The sequence below is a fragment of the Ananas comosus genome, linkage group 14 (genome assembly GCF_001540865.1).
Source record: "Ananas comosus cultivar F153 linkage group 14, ASM154086v1, whole genome shotgun sequence".
Classification (NCBI taxonomy): Eukaryota; Viridiplantae; Streptophyta; class Magnoliopsida; order Poales; family Bromeliaceae; genus Ananas; species Ananas comosus.
In genome coordinates this window covers 9,196,949-9,221,479 of record NC_033634.1, presented here as the reverse complement: position 1 = coordinate 9,221,479, position 24,531 = coordinate 9,196,949, and the positions used below count along the sequence as shown (strand labels likewise).

Sequence of the window (24,531 nt, the reverse complement as noted above, 5' to 3'; positions counted from 1 at the left end):
GGCTGCATGTGTTTGCTACATTTATCATCTAACAATTATTTTCTATTACTCTCAGATGGCTCCTCCCAAAAAGGCGGTGCACCTTTTTGCCAAAAATAAAGCCCCAATAATCAATGTCCCCTCCACCGATAGCCAAAGTTTAGAGTGCCCTCTGCAAGAGTCATCAAAAATTAGAGTTCGATCTGCCAATTGGAATGAAAATATNATTCTCCACTATTCTATACAACAAACCAAACACAATTTCATATATTACAAGGAATAACAACTTTACAAACCAAACACAATTTTGCCTTTATTCTTAACTATTCCGGAATAGCAAGTATATATAAATTTATACCTCCAAAATTTATACCCGAACCAAACGGTGCCTATATATATATATATATATTCATGTTTCAGTTTAGCAGCTCTATACACTTGGTTGTAGCTATGATATGCTTATAGGTACAGCTATCGCTTTGTATATATGAAAATTTTTTATGTATACGGCGGGTCTGTTGGCATACTCGAGGAAACATCGTAATCCGAAGTGTGAAAGATAGATTTTTTATTTTATAAAATTTAAGCTTAACATTTACTCTTATGAAATTGCAGCGACATAGATTATGTAAAAAACAAACATTCAAATTTTGAAACATAAGAGTTATTTAATAACTCAAATCAAATAAATTAAAGTGTTAAATAGCAAAATTAAAATTTTTAGAGATTAAATAGTTAAACCAGAGTGAGTCCTAGTTCAATTAAGCTTCATACATCATTACTGTTTAAAATTGGTGAAAACATACCGAACTTGCCAAAACTATGGATCTTTTTTATTTTTATTTATCTAATTTTTTAAAATTTTAATTTTATTATCCAATCTTCTAATTTACCTGATTTGAATCAATCGACAGTACTTTGACTTTAAAATTTAAATGTGTTGTTTATCTTTACAGATTTAATTAATATATTTCATGCAATTCTTGTAACTATAAATTTATTAAAATAATCAATTGGTTTAAATTTTGACGTCAAAATTTCGCCGACCGACCGACTCAAGTCAAATAAATAAATTAAAAAATTGTATAATAAAATTAAAATTAAAAAAAAAATTAGACAGTTAAATTTAAAATGATTCATAATTCAGATAAGTTCGGGGCATTCTTGCCTAGAAGATGCGGAGCACGTCGCGGACGGGGCGGTTGCAGAGCGGGCAGGAGCCGCGGCCGAGCCACAGCTCGCGGGCGCACTGCCGGCAGAACGCGTGCCCGCATGGTATGAACGCCGCCCGCTTCCGTCTGCCCTCCATGCACACGCAGCACCTCCCCCACCCGCCGCCCTCGCCTTCCTCATCGTCATCATCGTCGTCCTCATCCTCCTCATCCTGATCCTCATCATCTCCCCCGCCGCCTCCGTCGTCGTCATCGTCGTCGCCGCCATCGGCATATTTATTCTTTTTCACGGCTTTCTTCTCCCTCCCCGCCTGCTCCAGCAACCTCATCAGCGACGTCGCCGTTGCCGTCGACGATGCTCGCAGCTGCCTCTCCGCCGCCAGCGCCGTCGCGAGGTCCATCTGAACCAGATCCTCCGCTGCCGGCTCCGCCTCCCGAATTACGACGTAGCCGAATTCCGTAGCTCCGATAACCTCCTCCCCCTCTCCTTCCACCACTTCTGCTTCTTCTTCTTCTTCTTCTTGGAAAGGTACGCCGTCGTCGGCGACGCCGTCGCCAAGGACAGTAGGAGTGCCGCGGCGATGGTGGCGCCACCCGCCGCTGCCACAGCAGCTCGTGAGCCGCTGGCTGAACCTCCTCCATGATCCTCCCATCCTCACTCTCCCACCTATACGATATCAGTTAGTAATTGTCTATTCATTCATTCGTTCGTTCGTTCGTCCCTGCATTGTATGTATGTATGTATGTATAGATAAAGGCTAAAGTTAGTAAATTACGTGCGAGGAATGAATGAAAGGGATGCAGTTGATTGATTAACCTCCTCTTTTTCTTTTCTCCGTGGAATTTTAACGAATACCAAACAAAGAAGAAGTAGAAGAAGAGAAAAAGGAAAAAAAAAAAATGAATATATAGAGTTTTGAGTTACAGGAGAGTAATTAACTAAACGACCTAAAAAATGTATGAAACTCATTCACATGCAGCTTTGGTCCGTTTCTCACTACAACAAAAACGGTTTATAGCGACACTTTTATATATATATACATGTCAAAAAGTGCTGCTAGCTAAAATTACCGACACTTTTAAAAAGTGTTGCTATATGTGGGGTCACTAGGTATATAGTGACAGTTAAAGAGTGTCGCTATAACCTAAAAGAGTGTTGCTAATTTACCAACACTTATTTAAGCATTTAGCAACCGCCGAAACTCTATCTCGTTTGCTGCGGTGACGGAGGAGGACGACAGGAAAGGCTCTTCGTCTAGAATTTTAGTGGATTGAGTGAAGAGAGAAGAAAAGATGATAATTGATTTTTCTTTTTTTTTTCTTTTCTGTTTGTAATCGGGTCAAATGGACTGGGTGTGGTGGGTTGAGTAGAGTAATTTTTATTTTTAGTTGGATTGGGCTTTATATTTAAGCATTAGTAGATATTTTTTAAAATTTTAGCATAAATGGGACACTTACTCAAAAGTGTCCCAAATATGTGTCCATATAACCTAATTCTGTTGTAGTGGCTATTCAACTATTTAATTTCATATATAAAATAATTTTTTCTGGTGTAATTGAAATAAGTCATTCTATAATTTTTCAGTATAAAGAATGTATTCCAATTTTGAATAAACTGAAAGGTTAGATGCACTTTAAAATAAAAAGAATGTATTTAAATAGCCCAAATCAAATTTACTAGAAGGTTAGATATAATATCTCAATAGTTCTAATTAAAAATATAAAAAGCTATACACTCAAATAATAATAATAATAATAATTAGGTTTAAATATTTTGGATATGTGGTTTCGTACAACGAATTATTATTTGATATCGGAGCCCATAAATATGAGAAGTAAGTAATGCTCTAATTTTTATTTTTTTGAATAAAAAAATCTACGATGTTCGATCGTTGAATACGCTTGACAAGAAAGACCAATTAAACTACTCGAAAAAATTCAAAGAATTCAGCCNTATATATATATAGAGAGAGAGAGAGAGTTGAGCTAAAATACTTGTAAAAGTATTATATGAATGGTGCTTTTGAGTTTTTAGCCATTTGATGGAAAGATGTGAGGTTGAGATGATGGTGGTAGGTGGTGGTAGGTAGTGGTAGGTGGAATAGTGTTTGATCCAAGGACTATTAATAATCAAGGAGTTAGATCCAATGGCTAAAAACCTAATAGCATCATGGAGGTAATACTTGTAAAAGTATTCTAGCTCAATTATATATATACCAAGCACTCGGTGCTTGTAATTTTTTTACCGTTAGATCTCTACTTTTGATTATTTTTATTCGTTAGATTATACTATTCAACCAACCATCCTAACTGCATATCTTAATTCAAGTGTTGAAAACTTACAAGCACTAATAACTTGGTACTTTTAAAAATATAGAAGCTCAATTCTATATATATATATATATATTAATAATTACTAGTTAGTAAGTGGGCATTGGAATAATCGAACCCACTTATAGCAGAGGAGCAGAGGGCGGTCAGAAGATCCAACAAATGGCGCCAAGATCGAGGCAGATGACACCGCAATCTGTTGCACTTAATTATCGCGCATGGCCTCCACTTTCCCTCTCTTGGAAATTTTTTTCAAGATTTTACTTTTGCAATTACTTAAATTTTAAAGCAAATATTTATTGGAGATTTTGTCATGATCTTTTAGAAGCATTTCTATAGATCTCGAGACTACTGGCGCTGGAATCGAAAAGTCTTTTAGAGTTTTTATATTTCTAGAAGATATATTTATTGAGACTTTTGAAAGCTCATAGTCTTTCATTTTGATTTATAGTTTTATGCCACTTGACATCTTTACATTTGCTCTATGAACGGCGAGTGGCCTTTAAATAGATGTGACCTCCACTCCCTCCTCAACTCAGAATTCTTATTTGTAATTTCTCTACTCAAAATAATAAAAGAGTTCTATTCATCTATCTCTCTCTCTCTCTCATACTTAGTTTAGAACGAGTAAGTCCTAACTTAGCAAGTAGAAAGATACGCTTGCTCACTTCGCAAAGGAAGACGAGCGCCGCACGGGCTAAACAAGCGATTTAGCTTAAGTCCGTGACATCCTACTCCAATTAGTTTCGAATAAAAATTAAAAATATAAAAAATATATATTATTTGTTTTAAATTTGTGTAAATTCGTCAAAAAAATGGAACAGGAGCCGGAAGACATTTTTCTTCCTTTAATTATCCGTCAAAAATTTGCTCCCGTTCTGATCCGTCGCGAATAAAGCAGTAAGTGAGGGTCAAAAATAGAATAAAAATTAACCCGTTTTGAATCCAATCCGACCTGACTCTGGACCCGCCCTTTTTGCATCCCTATTTTTCGAACTTTCGTTTATAATTACATAAATATTGGTTTTTCCTCTTCTGTCGGATGAAAGGTAAGGTCGAGTTTGCGAAACTCACAAATAATTCATTTTCGGCTTTCAGCTTCAATACTACTTCCCTTAGCTATTGGATTACTACTATTAAGATTGTTTTACTTTTGAGAATATAAAACCTTTACATAGATTTAGAAACTGTTATTCTACGATTGAATTTTAATATTATCATAATACTTTTATTTTGTTTGCGTTAAAATTTAGAATATTTACCATTTAGCACAGATGGCTAAGAATTTAATGGTTGGTATCCAATGTCTCAAGTTCGAAGTATGCTTACTTCACATTTCTAACTAATTAAATTTATTTCGAAAAATCAACAAAACAAATAACTTATTATCTTTCTCTAAAGAAGATAGAATACTTAAAATTACATTATTTTAATACGCGGTAGAACATGGAAATAAATCAAATTCTCATTAGATTGAGATAGAATGTAATTTAAATTCATTAGAGAAAAATTATAGAGTAAAAATTTTATTCATACAGGGTTTGAGGTATATATGTTGTTGCTAGCTATATCAATAAGTTTAATATAATACTTTTATTAATTAGTAAATATTGATACTTTTTATATTATCTTATATAGAATCATCATAATAGAAATATCAAATTTGAAAGAAATATTTTAATCCATAAAATCAAGCTCTTATTAAAATAAAAAATAAAAAAAATAAAAATAAAAAAATAGAGGAATACTTTAAAACACCATATAAATCTTGACCACTTATTTTTCTTAATAAATGGTTTAGATTTAATATGATTCTAGAGGTGACCTGCTATTGAAGCATAGGTACCATTCACCAGGTACCTATTTAAAGGGTATTTTAGTCTTTGTAAAATAGTTTGGTCCACAAAACCGATTTTATCCAACTAAGAATATTGTGACTTTCTTAAATACCTACAACAATAGTTGAATTTCAAATTACAACCAAACTGTAAATTTAAATTCAAAACAACATGTAAAACTTTATAAATCAAATTCAATTTTTTAAAATATAAAACACAGATTTAAAATAAAACTTTTACTACAAAATTAGAATTTCAATTTAAAACAAAATTATAAATTTAAATTCAAGATAACAATTTTAATTTAATTATAAATCAAATTCAATTTTTTAAAATATAAAACACAAATTTAAAATAAAACTTTCAGTTCCAATTCAAAATTTCAATTTAAATCAAAAATTAAAATTTGGCTTTAAGATTAAAAGTTCAATTTAGATTCAAACTTAAAAGTTTAATATAAATTTCAAAATTAAAATTTTACATTACAATACCAATTTCAAAAATTAAATTTAAATTCAATATTTTTTTTGAGCTATATACTTGGGAACAAAGGGGGGAACAAGGGCTTATTCCCCCCTTGTTCCCCAACCAAACGCTACCTTAATAAATTGGGTATCGTCTAATTTGGTAAGTTATCAAAGTAGATAAGATATTTAATATTTAAAGGATATTTACAAATTTGGTATATAATAATTTTTTTCTAATATTAACTAATTCAAATTGGTAACCTGTTCAACAGGTTATTTCATATAAATCCCAACTATACCTTTTATTAATTAAGAGATTAAATTTTAATATTTATGGTGTATTGAAGCATTCCTCAAAAAAATAAAAAAAAATAAAAAACTAAGAGTGGTGGGTTTTGAATTTTGTACATTTTGTAGGATTAGAAGATGTTATAGAACCATAAATTTCTTTTGGATTAGATTTACACGGAATTATCAATATGTAACCAATATTTTCTAAATTTTTAAAAAGTATTGTAGGTCAAACAGGCTCTCGAGAAGTTTCTATTTTACTATACATTAGCCCAAAAATCACGGCATGACGCGCGGTGCAATCAGATTCATCAGCGAAACAACATCCCTCCATAGACGCTTAGGGCGTGTTTGGTTCGAAGTCGGAGTCGGAATTTGAATCAGAATCAAAATAAGCTGAAATCGGAATCAGAATGACTCATTATCTAATTCTGTTTGGTTCATCACTTAATCAAAATCGGAATAAATCATTCCCATTGTCGGTGTTTGGTTTAGATGGATATAAAAACGTAATTAAATTAATATACTAACATTACCTTTATAATATATTAATTTAAATTCAAATTAAATATTAAATATTAAAAATTTATATCAAAATTTTGAAATAATGTTAAAATTTTAAATCTATTTTTTTTAAAAAATTAAACTTTGAAGTTGAGTGGATAATTCAAAATATGAAACTAAATTTTGATTTATTCAAATTCAAACTTAAAATTTTAATTTTAATTTTAATTTGAATTCATAAATTTAATTTAAGTTTGAAATAAAATTTAAATAAACTTTATATAAATTAAAATTTAACTTAAATTCAAATTCATAAGTTAGATTCGAAATACTTGATTAAATTTTAATTTTTTATTTAAGTTCAAATTAAAATTTAAATTTATATATTTAATTTTTAAATTTTAACTCATATTTTAATTAAAAAAGTAGAAAAAATAAATTTAATCTGAATAAATATCCATTCCATCCGGATTCAACTTCCAATCCGACCTTCTAGGGCGGATTGAAAAAAGGGGTGATTGAGCGATCAATTCTCATTCAACTCGGGAATCAGAATCGGAATAGGACTCCCACGTACCAAACACCCACAAACGGATTCACTTATTTCCATTCCGATTCCATGGTAAAAAAGAAGCGAACCAAATACTCTCTTCTAAAGGAGTGTAGCCACTATTGCCATAGAAACTTTTGCAATTAGCCGTTCTTTGTTCTTGAATTGTTCTCTAACTTTTGGCTCTCAATCGCAATTATTTGGATTTCGATTTTTCGACTGAATTGATCAAATGGACCCGTCTTTTACTCGCCAAAATGGATATGTTGGATCGAGATGATAAAGTCAAATTTGAAGCGCTCTTCGGCATAGGACTTTTTTCAAAAATAACCCTGTAAAATTTCGTATTTGCCAAACTAATCCTGTGAAATTTTTATTTGTGAAACTAACCCTCCTCTCGCCACGTAGGCGCCACGTCAGGGATTCCTCAAAAAGATGGTGAATCGTTCATCGTCTTTGAAATTTGTTGTAAAGGCGGTGAATGGTTCACCGTCTTCATAAGACGGTGAATCATTCACCGTCTTTAGTACAAATCCCTACACTGCGCAAATCTTTCCAAGTCCATAATATGGTGTCCTTGATAAGACGGTGAATCGTTCCCCATCTTCTCGATGGCACAATAAAGGCGGATTTGAGAGGGCGGAAAGAAAAATTTTGCACTAAAGGCGGTAAATGGTTTACCGTGACGGTGAATCATTCACGCTTTTACAACAAAAATTACAAAGACGGTGAACGATTCACCGCCTTTTTGAGAAATTCTTGACGTGGCGCCCACGTGGCGAAAGGAGAGTTAGTTTTACAAATAAAAATTTCACGAGGTTAGTTTGGCAAATACGAACTTTCACAGAATTATTTTCGAAAAAAGTCCTCGGCATAACCCTTTGTCGAAGCCTCTCCTTAATTCGTCACCTTACAAATCTTGGGTCATATTTTCGATATCAACACAATATAATTGATTTGCCTTAATACAATAATTAATACTACTTTTCACTGTTTGGTTCCTTATAAATTAAATTTGTCCCTAATCCTACTTGTGCAAGTATCGGACTTGACTTTGCCTTGAGTGATGCTGAAGTTAATAACATATAAAAAGAGAAAGAAATGGAAACAAATAATTAAAAAAAGTTAATTGTGTAGCTTTTAATTTCCTCCTCTTATGTGCTCGTATAAAACTTTCAGTAAAATTTTTATAAAAAAAAGGTGAAAGACTTTATGAACTTTCGAAATATATAGATCATGAAAAAAATGAAGATGGAGATGACGATAAAATCTGCTATTATTTTTTTACTTAATCGATTTTATTCTGTAGCTCTTTTTTTATATATTTTTAAGAATTTATAACTATATATACTAGTAGCATAAATCTAAAGAAAGAGACTTAGTTTAATAGCTAAATTTTTTATCCCGAATTATTAATTGGTGAACATATAATATCTGTATAAATTGCGTATCCGAATAATTGACGAATTCGTTTTTTAAATCATATTTTTTAACAAATTTAAAAGTTAATATATAAATTTTATTCGAATTATATTTTATTAAATTTTTGCTGAAATCGAATTAACTGGGACTGTGAGAGATTAATTGTCTCGGGACCAAAACGCATGGTCAACCATTTAAAAGCACGTGCGCGCGCGCACATACCAAAAAAAAATGAAAAAAAAATACTTGGATTGCACTAGCATTAATTAATATGTATTTACAATGAGCATATTGTAGACTTAAAGCCATGAATCTGGTCCTTTTAACTAAATGGTGGTGGCGCTACTTTACCAATCCAGACCTCCTTTGGTGTAAGTTAATTACATCCCTCTACTACGTTAGGCGAAAGCCATTGCTAGAGAGCAGAGCCTTTGTCCCCTATTTGCAGTGGTGGAAGAACGTGCTCCGTTGTCGCGATGTGTTCTCCTGTAGAGTAAATATGAACTCGGCAATGGAATAAATATCAGGATGTGGTCCGACATCTGGCTTGGAGAAACCCCCCCTTCATACTCACTTCTCGGTCATCTTTCGGAACATCAGGAATAAGGAAGCTCGAATTTCTCAGTGCTGGAATCAGGGTGGCTGGAGATGGTGCTTTATCTGTCGTGGCTCCACGCCGGCCCTCTCTACCGAAAGCCACAAACAGCTATCGATGCTTAAAGACATGCTCCGAGGCTGCTGCCCAAGCGACACACCTAACTCGATCAAATAGCGATGGACCTCCAACCAATTATTCACTGTCAAATCCCTTTACCAGTTCATCACGGACGCTGGACTGCGCGCCCCGATGATCCAGCACATTTGGAATTTGAAAATTCCTCTTAAAATTAAAGTTTCATTTGGTTGTTCCTTCGGAAGAGATTACCCACCGCTGACAGATTACTTATCCGAGGCATACACGTAGACTAGAACTGTATCTTCTGCGCGGTCCTCACGGAAAGTTGTGACGATCTATTCAACGATTGTGTTTACGTTCAGTATCTTCTTCTCAGTACGCAAAGATCAGACGCAACTGACACCCGCACAGACGACGTTCGAGGTCTGTGGGCCAGAACTACTGAAATCCATGTTGACTTGTTGAGAAAACAAGAACTGATCCTCCTGGCCGCGGTTTGGTGGGTAATCTTGACGGATAGAAACAACTCAATCTTCAGAGGAAAACCGCCCAACGCCACCTGGTCTCTTGAACGTGTCAAACTATTAATCAATAATTGGACCACAATGCTCTGATGTCTCTCCTGCACCTCCTTCTTTTGTTCCTCTTTCTTTTCTTACCTTGCCTTTTCTTTTTGCTTTTCACTTTTCATCTTTTTGCCGATTTTCTGAAGACCTAAGCTGCTTCCAACCTGTACGCTTAGTTTATTTAACTTAATGAATGAAGTAGGTAGCTTGCTACTTTTTTCTAAAAAAAAAAAAAAAAAAACAATGTGCATATTGGTACACCAATGTCAGCAATACTTAATTTGTGACAATCCAAAGGAAAAAAAACAAAAGACAAAAAACAAAAAACAAAAATTTACCAACACTTACTCCCTCTTTGTTTCGAACTATACTTCACATCAAAGAGTCCGATGTACGCACGTGACACTTCCGGAATTTCAAATTATTGTATGTAAGGTATAATAAAGCTAAACTTTTTTAACACGATTATAGTATTTTAAATGGTGATTAGGTCGAAAAAATTAAGAAAGTTAGATGTGTTAGGACTAGAATAATTTTAGAATGGATGACCTCCTTCTAAAAAATTGAATTGGTATCAAGGCCAATCACTTGGCGAAAATTTAAAATGAGTCTTCGTTCAGTCAAGATCTAAATGACAAATTAAGCCATGATATAGACATGGCAAATTAATCTAAAGTGTGAATGACAAGACAAGTGAGACGAGTCTCACATTAAACCTTTAGGACTTAAAGGATTGTGGCACCTCTGATTGTATCGTTTCGTCAGCCCAATCATATACATATAATCTAATATTATCGGACAATATGCGACCAACCTTATACTTAAGGTTCATCACCAATACCAAAAGTAATGACCCCACCGACTAGTGCCCATAGCCGGTTGTTATTATTATTAGCAAAGATTAAAATGCCCATCGACACGAGCCATATCTACCGTACCGTATCGTACCAATAAGATAATGACACAATACAGTACCCATACTAATGGCACAACTCAAAATTCTCTATTCTTGAAATTAGTAAGAAATTTTCTCAATAAAGTTCAAAAAAATTGATAAAAATACGTAATAATTAATTCGCATATTTTGTTGCTAAAGAAAATAAATATTTCATGCCATTACATATCGACACACACATATTTTTTATGACCGACATGCATCGGTACTCACTGTGTCGTACCGTGCCAGTAAGTTTTCGATACGATCCCGTGCCTCGACACTTAAATCCTTGATTATTAGAATCCTTGATCCATATATTCTTAATCACAGTCTCGTTCCTATCCTTATATTCCCAATCATCAGTTGCTCAAACTTTGCCATTCTATTTTTTGTCCAATGTAAAGAGGAGATTGATTGAGCTTCGCAAGAAAGGAATTCCGATAAAAGACAAAGAACTCAGCATGATTAGAAGTTTAATGGGCAAAAAAACAGTTCTGAAATTTTTACTCTCGACCGGAAAAACTGAAAGCGGTTTCAGAACACAAAAGATAATCAGTCTTCTTGTAGCTGCAAATTTGTCACTAAAAAGTCAATCCAAATTATTCAAACATCTATAAACACAGCTTTAACAGTACTCGGAATTAGCTAAGCTATTCCGGAGCCATTGAGATGCTGTATAACTTCTGTCCAAGCAGAAGCAAAAAAACTTCGAACTAAAGCTTGTGATTTCGAGGTTTAGAAGCTCATTTCAGTACACAAAAACAGCACAATTTCTCCGATTTTGCTTAGATGTCTAAAAAAGCAACACAAGTTCTTCCAAAGATTTCATTGCTAAAAAAGCTTCGACGAATATAAGCGCAATTGAAATTCCTATGGAGTTATACATTTGTGTATTAATAAGCCCATCCGCAATTTCTTAAAGCTCGATCTCAAAAGTAATTTGAAAAGACAAAAGTACTCTCTATATATAAATAAACTGCCATAGTAAGTCATAATCTCTTACACGTAATAATTGATATCGTCAGTTCTATTCATCTAAACCCATCTTCTAGAAGGACATTGCAAGTACACTTAACTATAAAATAACTTAAACGAACTTCACAAACCATTCCTACGCCTAGACCATGTATAATTTCCGTTCAACTATTTACCCGCCACAAAGGAAAAAAGAGTCAGCTGTATCATCCCTATATCCTATTCCCGACAGCCATTTACAAAAAGAAAATTGGGGCCTAAAAAGAATACTTCTGTATATTCACCAGCAAAATTGGCCGTGTAGTTGTTGTTCTCGAATCCTCAGCAGAAGAACATGGAGCTGCACACATTTTCGTGCAACTTTGGGAGATCAGGAACGGCAGGTTGCCCAGAGAGAGAGGAGGCATCCCCTTGCCCCGAAGACGTCTCAGTTATGTCCTCAAACTTCACGAATTGCGACATCTGTTGTGCCGCGAGGTGGGCATAGCAGATAGGCGCCACTGCAGAGAAAGAAAAAGTACAAATATGAAAACTTCAACAATCTCAAGCTGCTTTTATTTGTGACGGCAAGAAAAAAGCTAGAAACCAGCTGTCTTGGCTTACCGACAGATATCGCAGTAGTGCTCCTCTGGTACCTGTCATAGTGGAGAGGGGGGTATTTAAAAAGAAAAGGAAAGGATGGTCACTGTCTAAGTTTTACTATGTTGCGATGGTTTTAACTTAGAGATCAACAATGTTACTCACACGTAAGAAAGCGAATGAACGAACTTCTGTAAATTGTCGACCGAGAACCCAATTTCATCAAGCAACACATGGTAATGGGTCGGCCTCGAGGTTCCCTATGGTTTTGAGTACAAGCAGCAGATAACATGTTAGTAAATGCAGCTGATCTATGGCTAAAAAGGCCTCAAAAAAGCAAACAGAATTAAGTTCTACACTCTGTCTACTTATAACTTGTAATATGCGCTAATTTGAGATTAAAAAGCCAAGCATCTGTTGTATAAGGAACTTACAATCATTCCGGCTTGGGCACACATGTAGAAGTCGAAATTCCTGGGGTGAACGATCTTTGAGTCCACCACAGTTCCTATTTACATCCAGCTCGAGTCAACAACAAAAACTCTGCCTCTAAAGCTTATATAGCTAACATTTTATTGGAAGAGAAGGACATACCAGGAGGAACATTTTCAGGGGCATCGGCTTGGAAAAGCTTTGTGTGGTGGTTCTTCTGGGCGACGATCACAGTGAACTTTGGAAGTGAATTCTCACCCAAATGCTCAAATGCCTATTACAAGTAAATCCATAGTTTAACAATCAACTAGTTTTATCAACCAAAGAATTGTTTTCTACATATCCAAGTATCATATAAGCACCTGTATAATTTGATTAAGCTCGATATTCAGAACCTGGTTGAACTGAGACTCACTTACACCATCCCTGATAAAAACAAAAATTCAAAATTAAAAAAGTACAATCATGAACATTAAAGAGTCAAGTCGAACAACAAAAACAGACAGATGCAGTGTGGAGCAAAAAAAAAACATATTATAAAATATCACGAGCGATGCAACAATCACAGTAGAAAAGGTTCTAAAAATGATGTCAGATGAGATATGATTTATGGCTCAATATCATTCAGCTAGCGATTATCTTCTAAAAGTTGTCAAAATGAATGGTGGCAAATAAGCCAGCTCATGTTTGACTTGAAACATAATTGAGCAAAGCTTGCTCAATTTGCTTGCCTGGCCAAGTTTGAGCACCATTTAAATCTTGTTCAGCTAGAGTCAATCTGAAAATTAAAAATAAACAGAAACTATCACAGTGCGTGTTAATGCAATAACAATGTGTAATCAAGGACCAACCCATCTTTATTTAACTTGAAGGAATAATAACAGTAGCACGCCTAATGAGTAACACAGAAATGCTACAAGGAGGCATGAATACTTCAACTAAAACAATTGCACCTCGTTGTGGATCCCATCAGCACATAAGTAAAACTGGTATCATAGACAGAAATAAATGAATTTGCACATTGAAGACAAATTTACTATTTGAATGAGAAAGTTAAGATAGCCAGTAAAATCTAAACCAAGACGGCCGAGTTGGCTAGTAAATTGTCAAACCGAAACTGAACCCACAGACAAAGGCAAATTGACCGTACTTAATCATTTCAGCTTCAGTTTGGTTTGTCAGTTTATGGCGATGTGCTAATAGTGGAGTAATAACACCCACCCAACTGCTTTCGAGTGGCAACAGGTTAGAAACCTGCTGAGCGAGGCCTTTTCTTAGTACATCTCTCCCTAAGCCAGTTTGCTTAGTTTAGTTTTTGACTATAATAATTAAAAAATAAGAAACTAAACCAGTTGGCCAGGCAATGTATACATTGGTTTCTAGGTTCATGATTATTTTCTATAAACCAAAACCAAAACTGAACAAATTTTTCTGATTGGAACTTTTCCCAAATCAAAATCAAACTGAAGATTGACCGAACCTAGTTCAAGGCGAACTGAGAAAGTCGGCAGTCAGTACGGTTCAGGTTACAGGTTTTGTGGTTTGTCTACATACCATGCCAAATCAGCTAAAATCTACAAAAATAGATTTGTTCATGCGAAAAATCTTTTCCTGATTTAAAGGCAGCACACCACAAATACTGCATGCCAAGCATATAATGCACAAGAGCACCACAAAGCATTTGCAGAGGCAAATTGGATTGAAACTTTAGTTATAATAATGACACAGTAAGAGTTATTATAATAACACAGTAAGTTTTTTTTTTCAGCGTAACATGTCAAACAGGAGATGGGAAATCCAACAAAAAAAAATAAGCAACACATAATTAGTCACCCTGATCAAATTCAAATGACTAGCCAAGAGACATTGAGATGGTTCTAAACGAAGTAAAATATTGCCATTACACTTACAACGACTTTACAGAACCACCAAGAATATTCTATCAATGGTTAGTAAACACGTCTGGTGCCCATTGTCAACCAAGACTTGCCTTTCCATTTTAAATTTGCATATATCTTAATTATGTGGCAATGGTCCGGTCATAGGCCAGGGTATCGATATTTTTATCTGAACCTAAAAGTAGAGCATGTCTAATCGCGCTTGCCTAAATATTCTTCATATACTAAAGGGACTCAGGATGCAAAGTTGATTTCTTATTGTCCAAGCCTGTAATGTGACTTGTGACTTGAGGTTGGTAAAAGGTACATCCAATTCGTGTATACCACAAAAGAGTAAAACTCCGAGCAGAACATGTTAATATTAAAAATAATCTAGCATGCATGATTCATAGGAAAATAACATCACAGACGTATGAAATTGAAACCACTGCAAGTAATAGGAAAGAATCAACCAAGGAAAGGGGATATCATAATTTTTGGAGGGTTCGTGAAGCAATAACAAAGCTGATGAGAAAATTCCAGTAACTTGAAACAGTATCAAATTTTAAGGACATAGTACATCGCTAATAGTTACAGCAGTCACGAAGGACTAAAAGCACAAAAAACTATATAAAGTCATATACATAAAGGAAGATGTAACAAGCATTGAAACATGAGATCACTAATGCTATCACCAAACGAAATGTCGCAAAAAAGAATAATAGATACGTTAGGGCTGTAAACGAGCCGAACTCGAGCGAGCTGGAGCCAGCTCGAGCTCGGCTCGTCGTCTTCAAGGTCGGCTCGTGTTCGGCTCGAGCTCGTGACGAGCTCGAAAACTCTGGCTCGTGATCGGCTCGAAACTTAATCGAGCCGGCTCGTGTTCGGCTCGTTAGCTCAAGCAATTTTGCTTGTTTATTTTGAAAAAATCATAGAGGCGGAGCGAGCGAAGAAGAAGAAAAAAAAAAGAGGGGCGAGGACGATAAAAATCGTGGCACACCGTGTTGGAAAAAAGCGCGGTCCACGAGGCTGCACTCAGCACGAGGCTGCACTCAGCCTTGTGGACCGCGCGGGGTGGACAGATCAATTGGGAAAAATAGCGGTCCACGAGACTCACTCAGCCTCGTGGACCGCGTGGTGGACTCCCCGCCCCCGGTTGGGAAAAAGCGCGGTCCACAAGGCTCACTCAGCCTCGTGGACTGCGTGGAGCAATCCCACATTATNTTCTTTAACTATCACTATATATATATATATCTAGTGACCCATGCCTCTCTGCCACCGTAGTCAATGAGGTAGAGTTCTGGCAGTTGCTAAATGCTTAAATAAGTGTTGATAAATTCGCAGCACTCTTTTAGGTTATACCGACACTCTTTAACTGTCACTATATATCTAGCGACCCCACATATAACAACACTTTTTAAAGGTGTCGGTAATTTAGTCACAAGCACTTTTTTTTACCTGTACCGATATTTAAAAGTGTCGTTATACACCGTTTTTCTTGTAGTGTGAGTGATTCGATCTCGAGCTCATTTCGAGCCGAACACTAGCTGGCTCACGAACAGCGAATTGGATTGCCACCCCTAAGATACGTAATAAAACTGTCACACAAATGTGCAAAACGATTTGAAAGCCATATATGAATATCAAACAATGAAAATGCAACAAGCAAACAGTATGGAGAGCTTCAAACACATACTTCGAATAAACATATAGGATAGATTAATTATAAACTTATAAAAATTTAAATGACACGACAAGAAGCAACCTTCTCACTAAACACGCAACAATATCAATCACTTTGCACATGCCGAAGTAGCAAAGTCATAAAACACCCAACCAAATGGCCTACCTCGAGAAATAAACAAAGATTACCATAGACTAGATGAAAATGGAAATTATTGTGTCAACCAACTTCTTTGGTACCTGAAAATGATTATCTGAGAAGGTTTCCTGGCACCACTGGTTTTATAGAAGTCAACCAACAGCTCCCTGCAAAATATGTACGTTCAACACATTGAATAGAAAGCCTTGGAAGATATTTTCAATTAAGTTGACAAAATCTAAATGAATTAGAACATCTGTCAAACTATGTCTACTACCAAAGGGTCCATGTTGACAACATTACTCCCAGCAGAAGAATATATTCAAATAAAATATAGGCATTCGTCGGTTATTTGCAAAAGCATTACCTAATTATGCCATCATCTTTTCCATTTGCTTGGGGCTTGAAAAGAGAATCAATCATCTCTACTTTTGGTGACTGCGACCTCACAGAAGCTCTATATCGCGAAATTAATGGCCATTGTCTAGAGCCAACCACCTAAGGATTCCAAACAATTCAAATTACAGTTCAAAGAATGAAATCATTATAAAAAGGGTATAACAGAAACCATAAGACAAGCTAACAGAAGTACAATGTTGAGGATAATCTAACCGCTGCGATGGATGGTACATCAGAACGACCTGGAGAGCCGTGAGAAACATCCATTCCCAATATCATGGTAGGAGTCTGATCTACAATTGGAAGGCCCCGTGTATGCTCAATAGCCAGTAAGGAGTTCATACCACCAAGCTAGTAAAAGAAATTTGGACATATTAGTAGAAAAAACAGAAGTCAAGAATATAGAAGAAAGAATATCAAGTACTTAAAGCAGAAACAGAGCAATTGAAAAAGTAATATATAAAAGCGAAATCAAGGTGGACATAATATAGTTTCAGAAAACCTTTGAATTAATTTTCAGGAGCACATTTGTCAAATACTGATCGTTGATCCTAGTTGGAGAAATACATTGAGTAACTATACCCACTTCATGAAGGTTTTTCTTCTTCCACGGACCTTCAGGGCAGTAGAACAGGCTTTATCATCATCATAATTATGAATGAATAAACATGACGAGTAAACAGTAAGTAGCAAATTAAATGTTTAACCATAAATATCGGAGTTCTTTCTCTCTGGCAGAACACAAAGAAGAAACTGAGGGGGTCCTGGGAGTTGTGCTTTTATCTTTTCAAACATCTTTTCAACTCTTACAACCGGCCCAGATCTTAGCCACTGACGGTCCTCATCAATCAAAGTGAATGGACGCTCAATATGCTGCACAAGCCATTTGCTACATTAGAAGTTAGAACCCTGAAAAGCTTGCAAACAAATCAATCCAATATAAGAACATACAATTCCTTTGTTTCTTCCACAATTTATGAGCTCCCTTGAGAGATGACTCGTATCACAGCGGGCAGAGAAATTAACGATAGCCCATCGTTCGATCTTAGTAGGAGCCCACAGCCTCTGCAAAAGATAAGTAGATGGATAAGGACCATTTTCAAAAAAGAAATTATGGCTTAAGCTTATTAAGTTCCTAACCTTGTTGTTAAAATTCCATCTGCCATTGCGGGGCATGCAGTCCTCCTTATTACCTACTATGAGCTGCAATAAGACAAGGAAACAGCGAACAGTGAGGCCACCTTTTGTCACTTCAAAATTGCATAACTATCATAGTTTTTCTGTTTTTTTTTCTATTTCTTGAGAAATTATTGTAATGTCAGTTGACAACAACAGAACAAGGCTCAAGAAGAAAACAATCCAACAAAGAGTTGTATTCTTACCGTAGGCGGCAAAAGAACGCGCCCATCTAACCTCAGAAGTTGTTTCTCAATTTTTATGCCGCATGAGGAGAGCAGTGGATCATCATCATACCGATTGTTTCTTACGGCCTGTCATAATTAGATAATTTATCATAAGATAGAAAACAGTCCAGCAACAAGAAATTACAGCTGCCTAGGAACGCACGTCAGTGATCACTCTAATTCTCTCTTGTGGCTTCTGCCTTGATTTTTCCACCAGTGACGCCCTTTGCTGAGAAGTAAGCGCTTTGGTGTATCGCTGCAGCGACACCAGATAGCAAAGCTGCCAACATATTGTAATTTGTCAAATAGGGAAGAGCCAATGAAAGTTAGATCATGCAATTTAAGACCCATGTGTTCAATTTCCAAACCTCAAGAGGGACATAATTAGGGCGTTTTGGTTTTCCCACATCAAGACAGGGCATGTTGGCCGACCATGATAGATCAATCTTGCGACTTTTAAAATAATCAAAAACAGTAACTTCAACAGTCTGACCTTCTCCACCGCCATTTTTTACTTTCAGTGGGAAGCTACATGCAGAAGCATAATCAAAAGTTGAAGAATCATAAACATCGAGACAAAAAGCAAGATAGAAAGAGGCAACACCAATGACATAGGAGTAAACATTATTTAAGACATACGTTTGTTGGTGGCATGGCAGTTCACTGATCCCAATGATCTTGAACTCCATATTTCTGTGCCTAGTTTTAATTCTCATGTTCTTCAACATGCGCTTAGCCTGTAGAGTTCCAGACGACAGTTTATCAAGCATCAACATGAGTTGCTGTTTACTGCTAAACTAGAAGCTTTTAAAAGGAGGTCAAAGATTTTTGACTCTGCATACTGTTCATGTTAATACCTTGATCCAGTCGATTTGTCTTGGATCCTTAACATTTTGGTTAGCCAGTAAGAAGTCAACAACTGGACCGGGAGTCAGTATCATTGTCGTGGAAACATCTACAGAAGGTGCAGAAACATTGTTGGATACAAGTAATTGGAAATACTAACAAAGCATCAAGGGAACTGCTTCAGAGAGAAAGTATACCCATGTTTAATGATAAACCACCCAGTGTAGGGTGGAAGCTTGAGTGGAATCCACGGCATCCAGTGACACCACCACCCACATCAACAAAATTTGTATGCTCTCCATTAAAGAAAGATTGTCGAACAAGGAGGCAACCTCTGCATTTGAATGGTTAATGCTAAACAAACATAATGCACTTCGAAAATAGTACGAACAGGAAACTAGCAAACACCTATTTGACCCAGCTAGGGTTTATGTAGAAATCCTTTTGGGAGGGCTGTTTATCACCCTAAAACTTTTCTATTAAATTTCCGAAAGTTCCAACGGCTTCCTTCTGAAGCTAAAATCAGAACCTCAAGATTGGGGCTTCATGTATAGGAAGTTCAGAAGTCAATTTCTAATCACAAGTTAAATCAGAAATTCTAGACATTTTGGGTACCAGATGCTTTGCTCTTAATACAAAATTTGATAAATGTCCCAGATGCTGGGCCAAAGAGGAATTAAAATCTACTTTAAAATTAAATCTACTGCAAGAGAGACCTACCTTTTTGCCTGCTGCTGCCTTAAGATGATATCAAGAACTCTTAAGGCCTCTTGTGTTTGTTCTGACTCGCTCCCTTTGAGTGCAAGTGTAATGGACTTCAGTGGAATCTTGGCGGCATAACTGATTCCTACTTTAAATTCTCTTGAAAGTTGTGACCGCCTAAATCGCTTCCTGTCACCATCTGTTGGGCTCCCATTACCTGGACTTCCACCAGCACCCCTAAAGAGGACAAAATAAATAATTTTAATTAGATAAACAACATTGTTCCTGAATTGCTCCTGAATCAAAGCAATTTACAACCAGGTCGAACTTGGAAAAAATATAGTAGTAACAACAGTACCACTAGCCCATTCATTTCAACATCAAAAGAATTGGATTGTCTATATTATTCTACTTTATTATGTCTCACAACTGCATTTTTATGATCATAATTTAATAGTTGTTATAATTGTTATTGTCAAAGTTCTTTTAGTGCCAGCTTCATTTCCATTATTGTTAGGGCTCAATATGCTTCAGTTTTGTTAGTTCCAGCAATTTTAGCAATTTTGGGTCATAATTTGGCTTCCGGTTAAAATAAATAAAGTGGTCCTGAATGATCAGCTAAAATGTAAAAATTAAAACCAATAATAAGTAAACCGCACAACATTTCAGTACATAAATATGGTGCTTTAGACTGCTTTAATATTAAATTATCATCGGTTTCAAGTTGATATCTATCAAGACAAGAGCGGATCTCATTGCACAAGGTTTATACCAATGTGGGATCTAGGCAGCCTGATGTATGCAACATTACCAACATTACTAAAGAGGTTTCTTCCTTGAGTGAAACCCATCATGAGAGGACATAAACACACATTGATAAACGTTACATAACACAAATAACCTCTGCTCGACATCAATTATAATATGCGTAAAAGAAAAACGAAATAACTAATAAGAATACGCATTAACAATTTGCATACATACGTACATCAATACACACATGTAAATCATCAATCGAAGTTAAAAAACTGTTGCAGTTAAGTTATAAAGACGTAACTGAAGAAACTACTGAAAAAACAACCACTCAAACTGTTAAAAATACGAATAAAACTGTTGAAACTATCAAAATCGTCAAAGCATCTGAAACAATAAAAATCCGATAAATGTTCAATTAAAAGTTTAAAACTGATACATCTTTGCCAAATCTTCAAAACTGCGTCACTAGTATCGAGCCAAACAGATCTGTTTGCACATTAAAAACACCAAAATACATCAAAAAGCATATCGCATAAAGTAGAAATCCCTCATGGTTCAACAGACCAACATGAAAAAAGGAAGGTCTTCAGAACAAACAGTCCTCAAATAAATAACTAAAAGTAGTCTACCAATACTCATCAGCCCGGTACTTAAAAGCCATATAAAACAGATTAAAGTTACAAGAATAAAGGATGATTATACCTAGCAGATGATTCCTCCAAGATAACTTTAAACTCGAAATTGTTTTGTGGAAGAGGCCCTAATGTGAATAACGTTTTTTCCCCATCATACACAAACTCCTTTCCAGCAAGTTCAGAACTATAGTACTGGTGTAGCTTATCAATGACTTTCCTACCTAACCCCTTACCCTCAACAACTCGGTTATCCTCAGATTTGATTGAAACCTGAAAATAAGAAACAACAATTAGCAATTACAAGCAAAATCAACCAATTCTCCTTTGAAAGATCAGAAAATTTTGAGTACACTATATTGGTAGAAGACAGCATCATTGCCACTAAATCGGACGCTGAAGTGGTTTGTGAGCAACTGTATCTGCCGTCCATCTGTTCCAAATCCAGGTCTAGCCATTGGTATGCGTTTTGTAACTTCTGGTTTCTGAGAACGTTGTGGGACGGCTGGAGATGGCTGCACTAATGCTTCTCTCCCACTTTCATCCGTTTGTGAAGCCATGCTGCCAAGTCTGATAGATAGAGTGAGGCTGAGAGGCAGATAAACTCAACAAATCAAACATCACAAAGACTAGATAACACCCAAATAAATTGATATTGCCAAATAAAAAGATTATAAATTGATAAGCTTACAAATAGTGAAGAAGGTCAGTAAAGAATGGTACCAACATAAATAAAGATAGTAAAAAGAAATAAAATCTAACAAAATAAAGAAAAAGAGCATATACACTCATAGAAAGGTACGTCACATGCCATAGCACCTTAACAAATTCTACAAATATAAAAAAGAGCTAAGCGCACAGCATTTGTATGTACCAAGAGAAACGAACAGATCAAGAAGATAAAGAGCACACAAGGTGACAAACAATAAAAGGCTAAAAGAACAACTATCATGACCATGCATAATTGCATATATTCCTTCAAGTTAAAATATGAAGGTTCGCTGTCATATAAGATAAGAAAAGAGAAAATCACATGCTAAACGAATGGGGACTATATGGAAACATCTTAAAATGCAGATAGTATATTCAACCTTGTACAACATAATTCCATATTACAGATCAAAGTATGCAGATATACGAATAAAACATTATAAAAACAGAGTTAGTATATGCCGATAGCTAATATAATAGCATCACATAATAAAACCATAGGAGTGAAAGAAATAGAATATGGAAGAAACAATTGACTACCGAAGAATGTGACCTTCTCTATGGAGAGAAGGGAAACTACATGGGCAAAAGTTATTTGAAACAAAATAGCACCAATGGGAAAGCAAATTTCATAAACTTAACTAATTGAAATCTACAAATAGTATTGAGAAACATGGACAAAAATCATGCTCACTCCTACTTGACTTAGATATAAGCACAAATTGTATCGCATTTACAAACTAAAACCAACTTGCTAAGATCCGTATACATCATGCAACGAACATCATCATACTCAACATGACAATACTTATCTCAAAAAATCAGTACCGACAAGAAAGCAAGCTAAGAGCATGTACGCTTTTACAGTCTAGCTTCTCTGCTGCCGGACCGAAAAGGTCTAGAGCTTCTGGCTTGTTGAAAAGCCAAAATAAACTTCCAGCCTGAAGCTTCTGATAATATGACTCGACGAAGCCGAAGGCAGATTCAGCATGACAAAGCCATTAGAGCTTTTGGAGAAGGTGTACGAAAAACTTGCGGAGATGAATGAAACCACCACTTCACAAACTTTCATTAATAAAAGGCCTAGAGAAAAACGGAGCATGGTACATGCAGAAACAAAATTTTCACACAACCATAAATTAACCATGCAACGACTAATTACAAACAGCTGTAGCTAAGATGCCTCAAACGAAAAAATGTGGAAACAAAGTTTTCGCATCATCACAAATCAACCAAAAACATTGAAACCACATCAAGCGGCAAAAAAATAAAATAAAAAATTACCAAAAAAAAATTGCCATGGACAAACAAAAGAGATGAGGTAAAAACCAAAAAAAATAAGGAAAAGAAGAAAAAAAAACATAAAGTCTACTTTTTAGTTCCGTGAACTTCGAAATATCCTTACATTGCAGGAATTTAATACACAAAGATTAGAGTAACAAGATAAATTATTCAAACATAAATTAGTGGGCACAAAGAAAAGAAAAACCCCACGCATACATACACAACAAAAACAAAATAAATCAAAACAATGCATCTCCCTAATCCAACACTGTAAAATCACCGAAACACTCCAAAGTCAAAATCATCAAACCCCAAGCGAGACCATGGAAAAGGGTTCAATTCCGAATCAATTTGAACTACAACAAACAACACAGCGACATCACATTGCTTCAAATCATAGATTACAATCATATTCTTCTTTAAAAAAGAAAAACAACAACAACAACAACAACAACAACATCATCATCATCCAAACCTTAAGAAGAGAGAGATCTCGGAGTGGGAGGAGTCGGGATTCTTCTTCTCGGCTCTCGCCTCTTCCTCTCCCTTCTTGGCTCTCTCTCTCTATAAAGAAGAGAGAGAAAGAGAAAAGAGGAGAGAGAGAAATTGGAGGGAAAGAGAATTGGGGAGTAGTAGTAATATGCGTCTCTCTTTGCATATAAATATATAATAATAATTATAATTATTTATTTATTTATTTTCTTTATTTATTTGGGAGTTATATTATTATATTATATTATATAATAATAATAATAATATATGTATTAATTTAGGTTTTGGTTTTAGGGTTTCCTCTTGTAGTATCGGGCTTAATCAGTTTACGCGGGTTCACCTTTCTATATAAGGAGTTATTGTAAGGTTTTCTACAAATTAAAATCTAATGTAATAATAAATAAATGTAATATATATATATATATATCATTTAAAGATTTAAAAATTTTATTTATGATTAAGGTATCAAGTAATTTCAAAAATCAAGATGTAGAGACGAGCATTCTTTGTTTATATATAAGAATAAAATTCCAAATCTGATGTATTTATATATATATATATATATGATTAATTTGATTTTAATTTAAAAAATCTCTGTTAGGATATAACCTAAGGGGGTTATATCAAATATTCTTGGATTAATTGCGTACAGTTTCTTCTGAACATATCGAATAATAGATATATTCTTATTCTTATAAAGTTCAACTTTTTATTTTTATCACTATAAAAGTCCTAACGTCTTCAAATGCATCCTACTGTTAGGATTCATTCGAAAAATATATTCAACCATGAGTAAAATACTAATGAGTTAAATTGACATTTTTTTACTCCTCTTATATTATTAAATAAAATATTTTTTGGAAGAATATTTCTACATAATTCTAACAA

At 35.1% G+C, this 24,531-nt stretch overlaps 1 protein-coding gene across 1 annotated transcript; it reads right to left on the bottom strand.

Moving 5' to 3' along the window:
* Window positions 11,673–23,777, bottom strand: LOC109719985 (protein argonaute 16-like). Its single transcript, XM_020246844.1, has 23 exons — window positions 23,627–23,777; window positions 21,510–21,744; window positions 21,227–21,429; window positions 19,787–20,005; window positions 19,264–19,400; window positions 19,078–19,175; window positions 18,860–18,957; window positions 18,589–18,748; window positions 18,384–18,500; window positions 18,200–18,307; window positions 17,958–18,020; window positions 17,769–17,882; window positions 17,525–17,690; window positions 17,320–17,432; window positions 17,031–17,168; window positions 16,786–16,916; window positions 16,520–16,585; window positions 13,082–13,145; window positions 12,882–12,993; window positions 12,722–12,795; window positions 12,453–12,547; window positions 12,312–12,343; window positions 11,673–12,208 (listed from the first exon to the last, which is right to left on the bottom strand). The coding sequence occupies exons 2-23, from the start codon at window positions 21,714–21,716 to the stop codon at window positions 12,030–12,032; spliced, it is 2,694 nt and encodes an 897-aa protein (XP_020102433.1). The 5' UTR covers window positions 21,717–21,744; window positions 23,627–23,777; the 3' UTR covers window positions 11,673–12,029.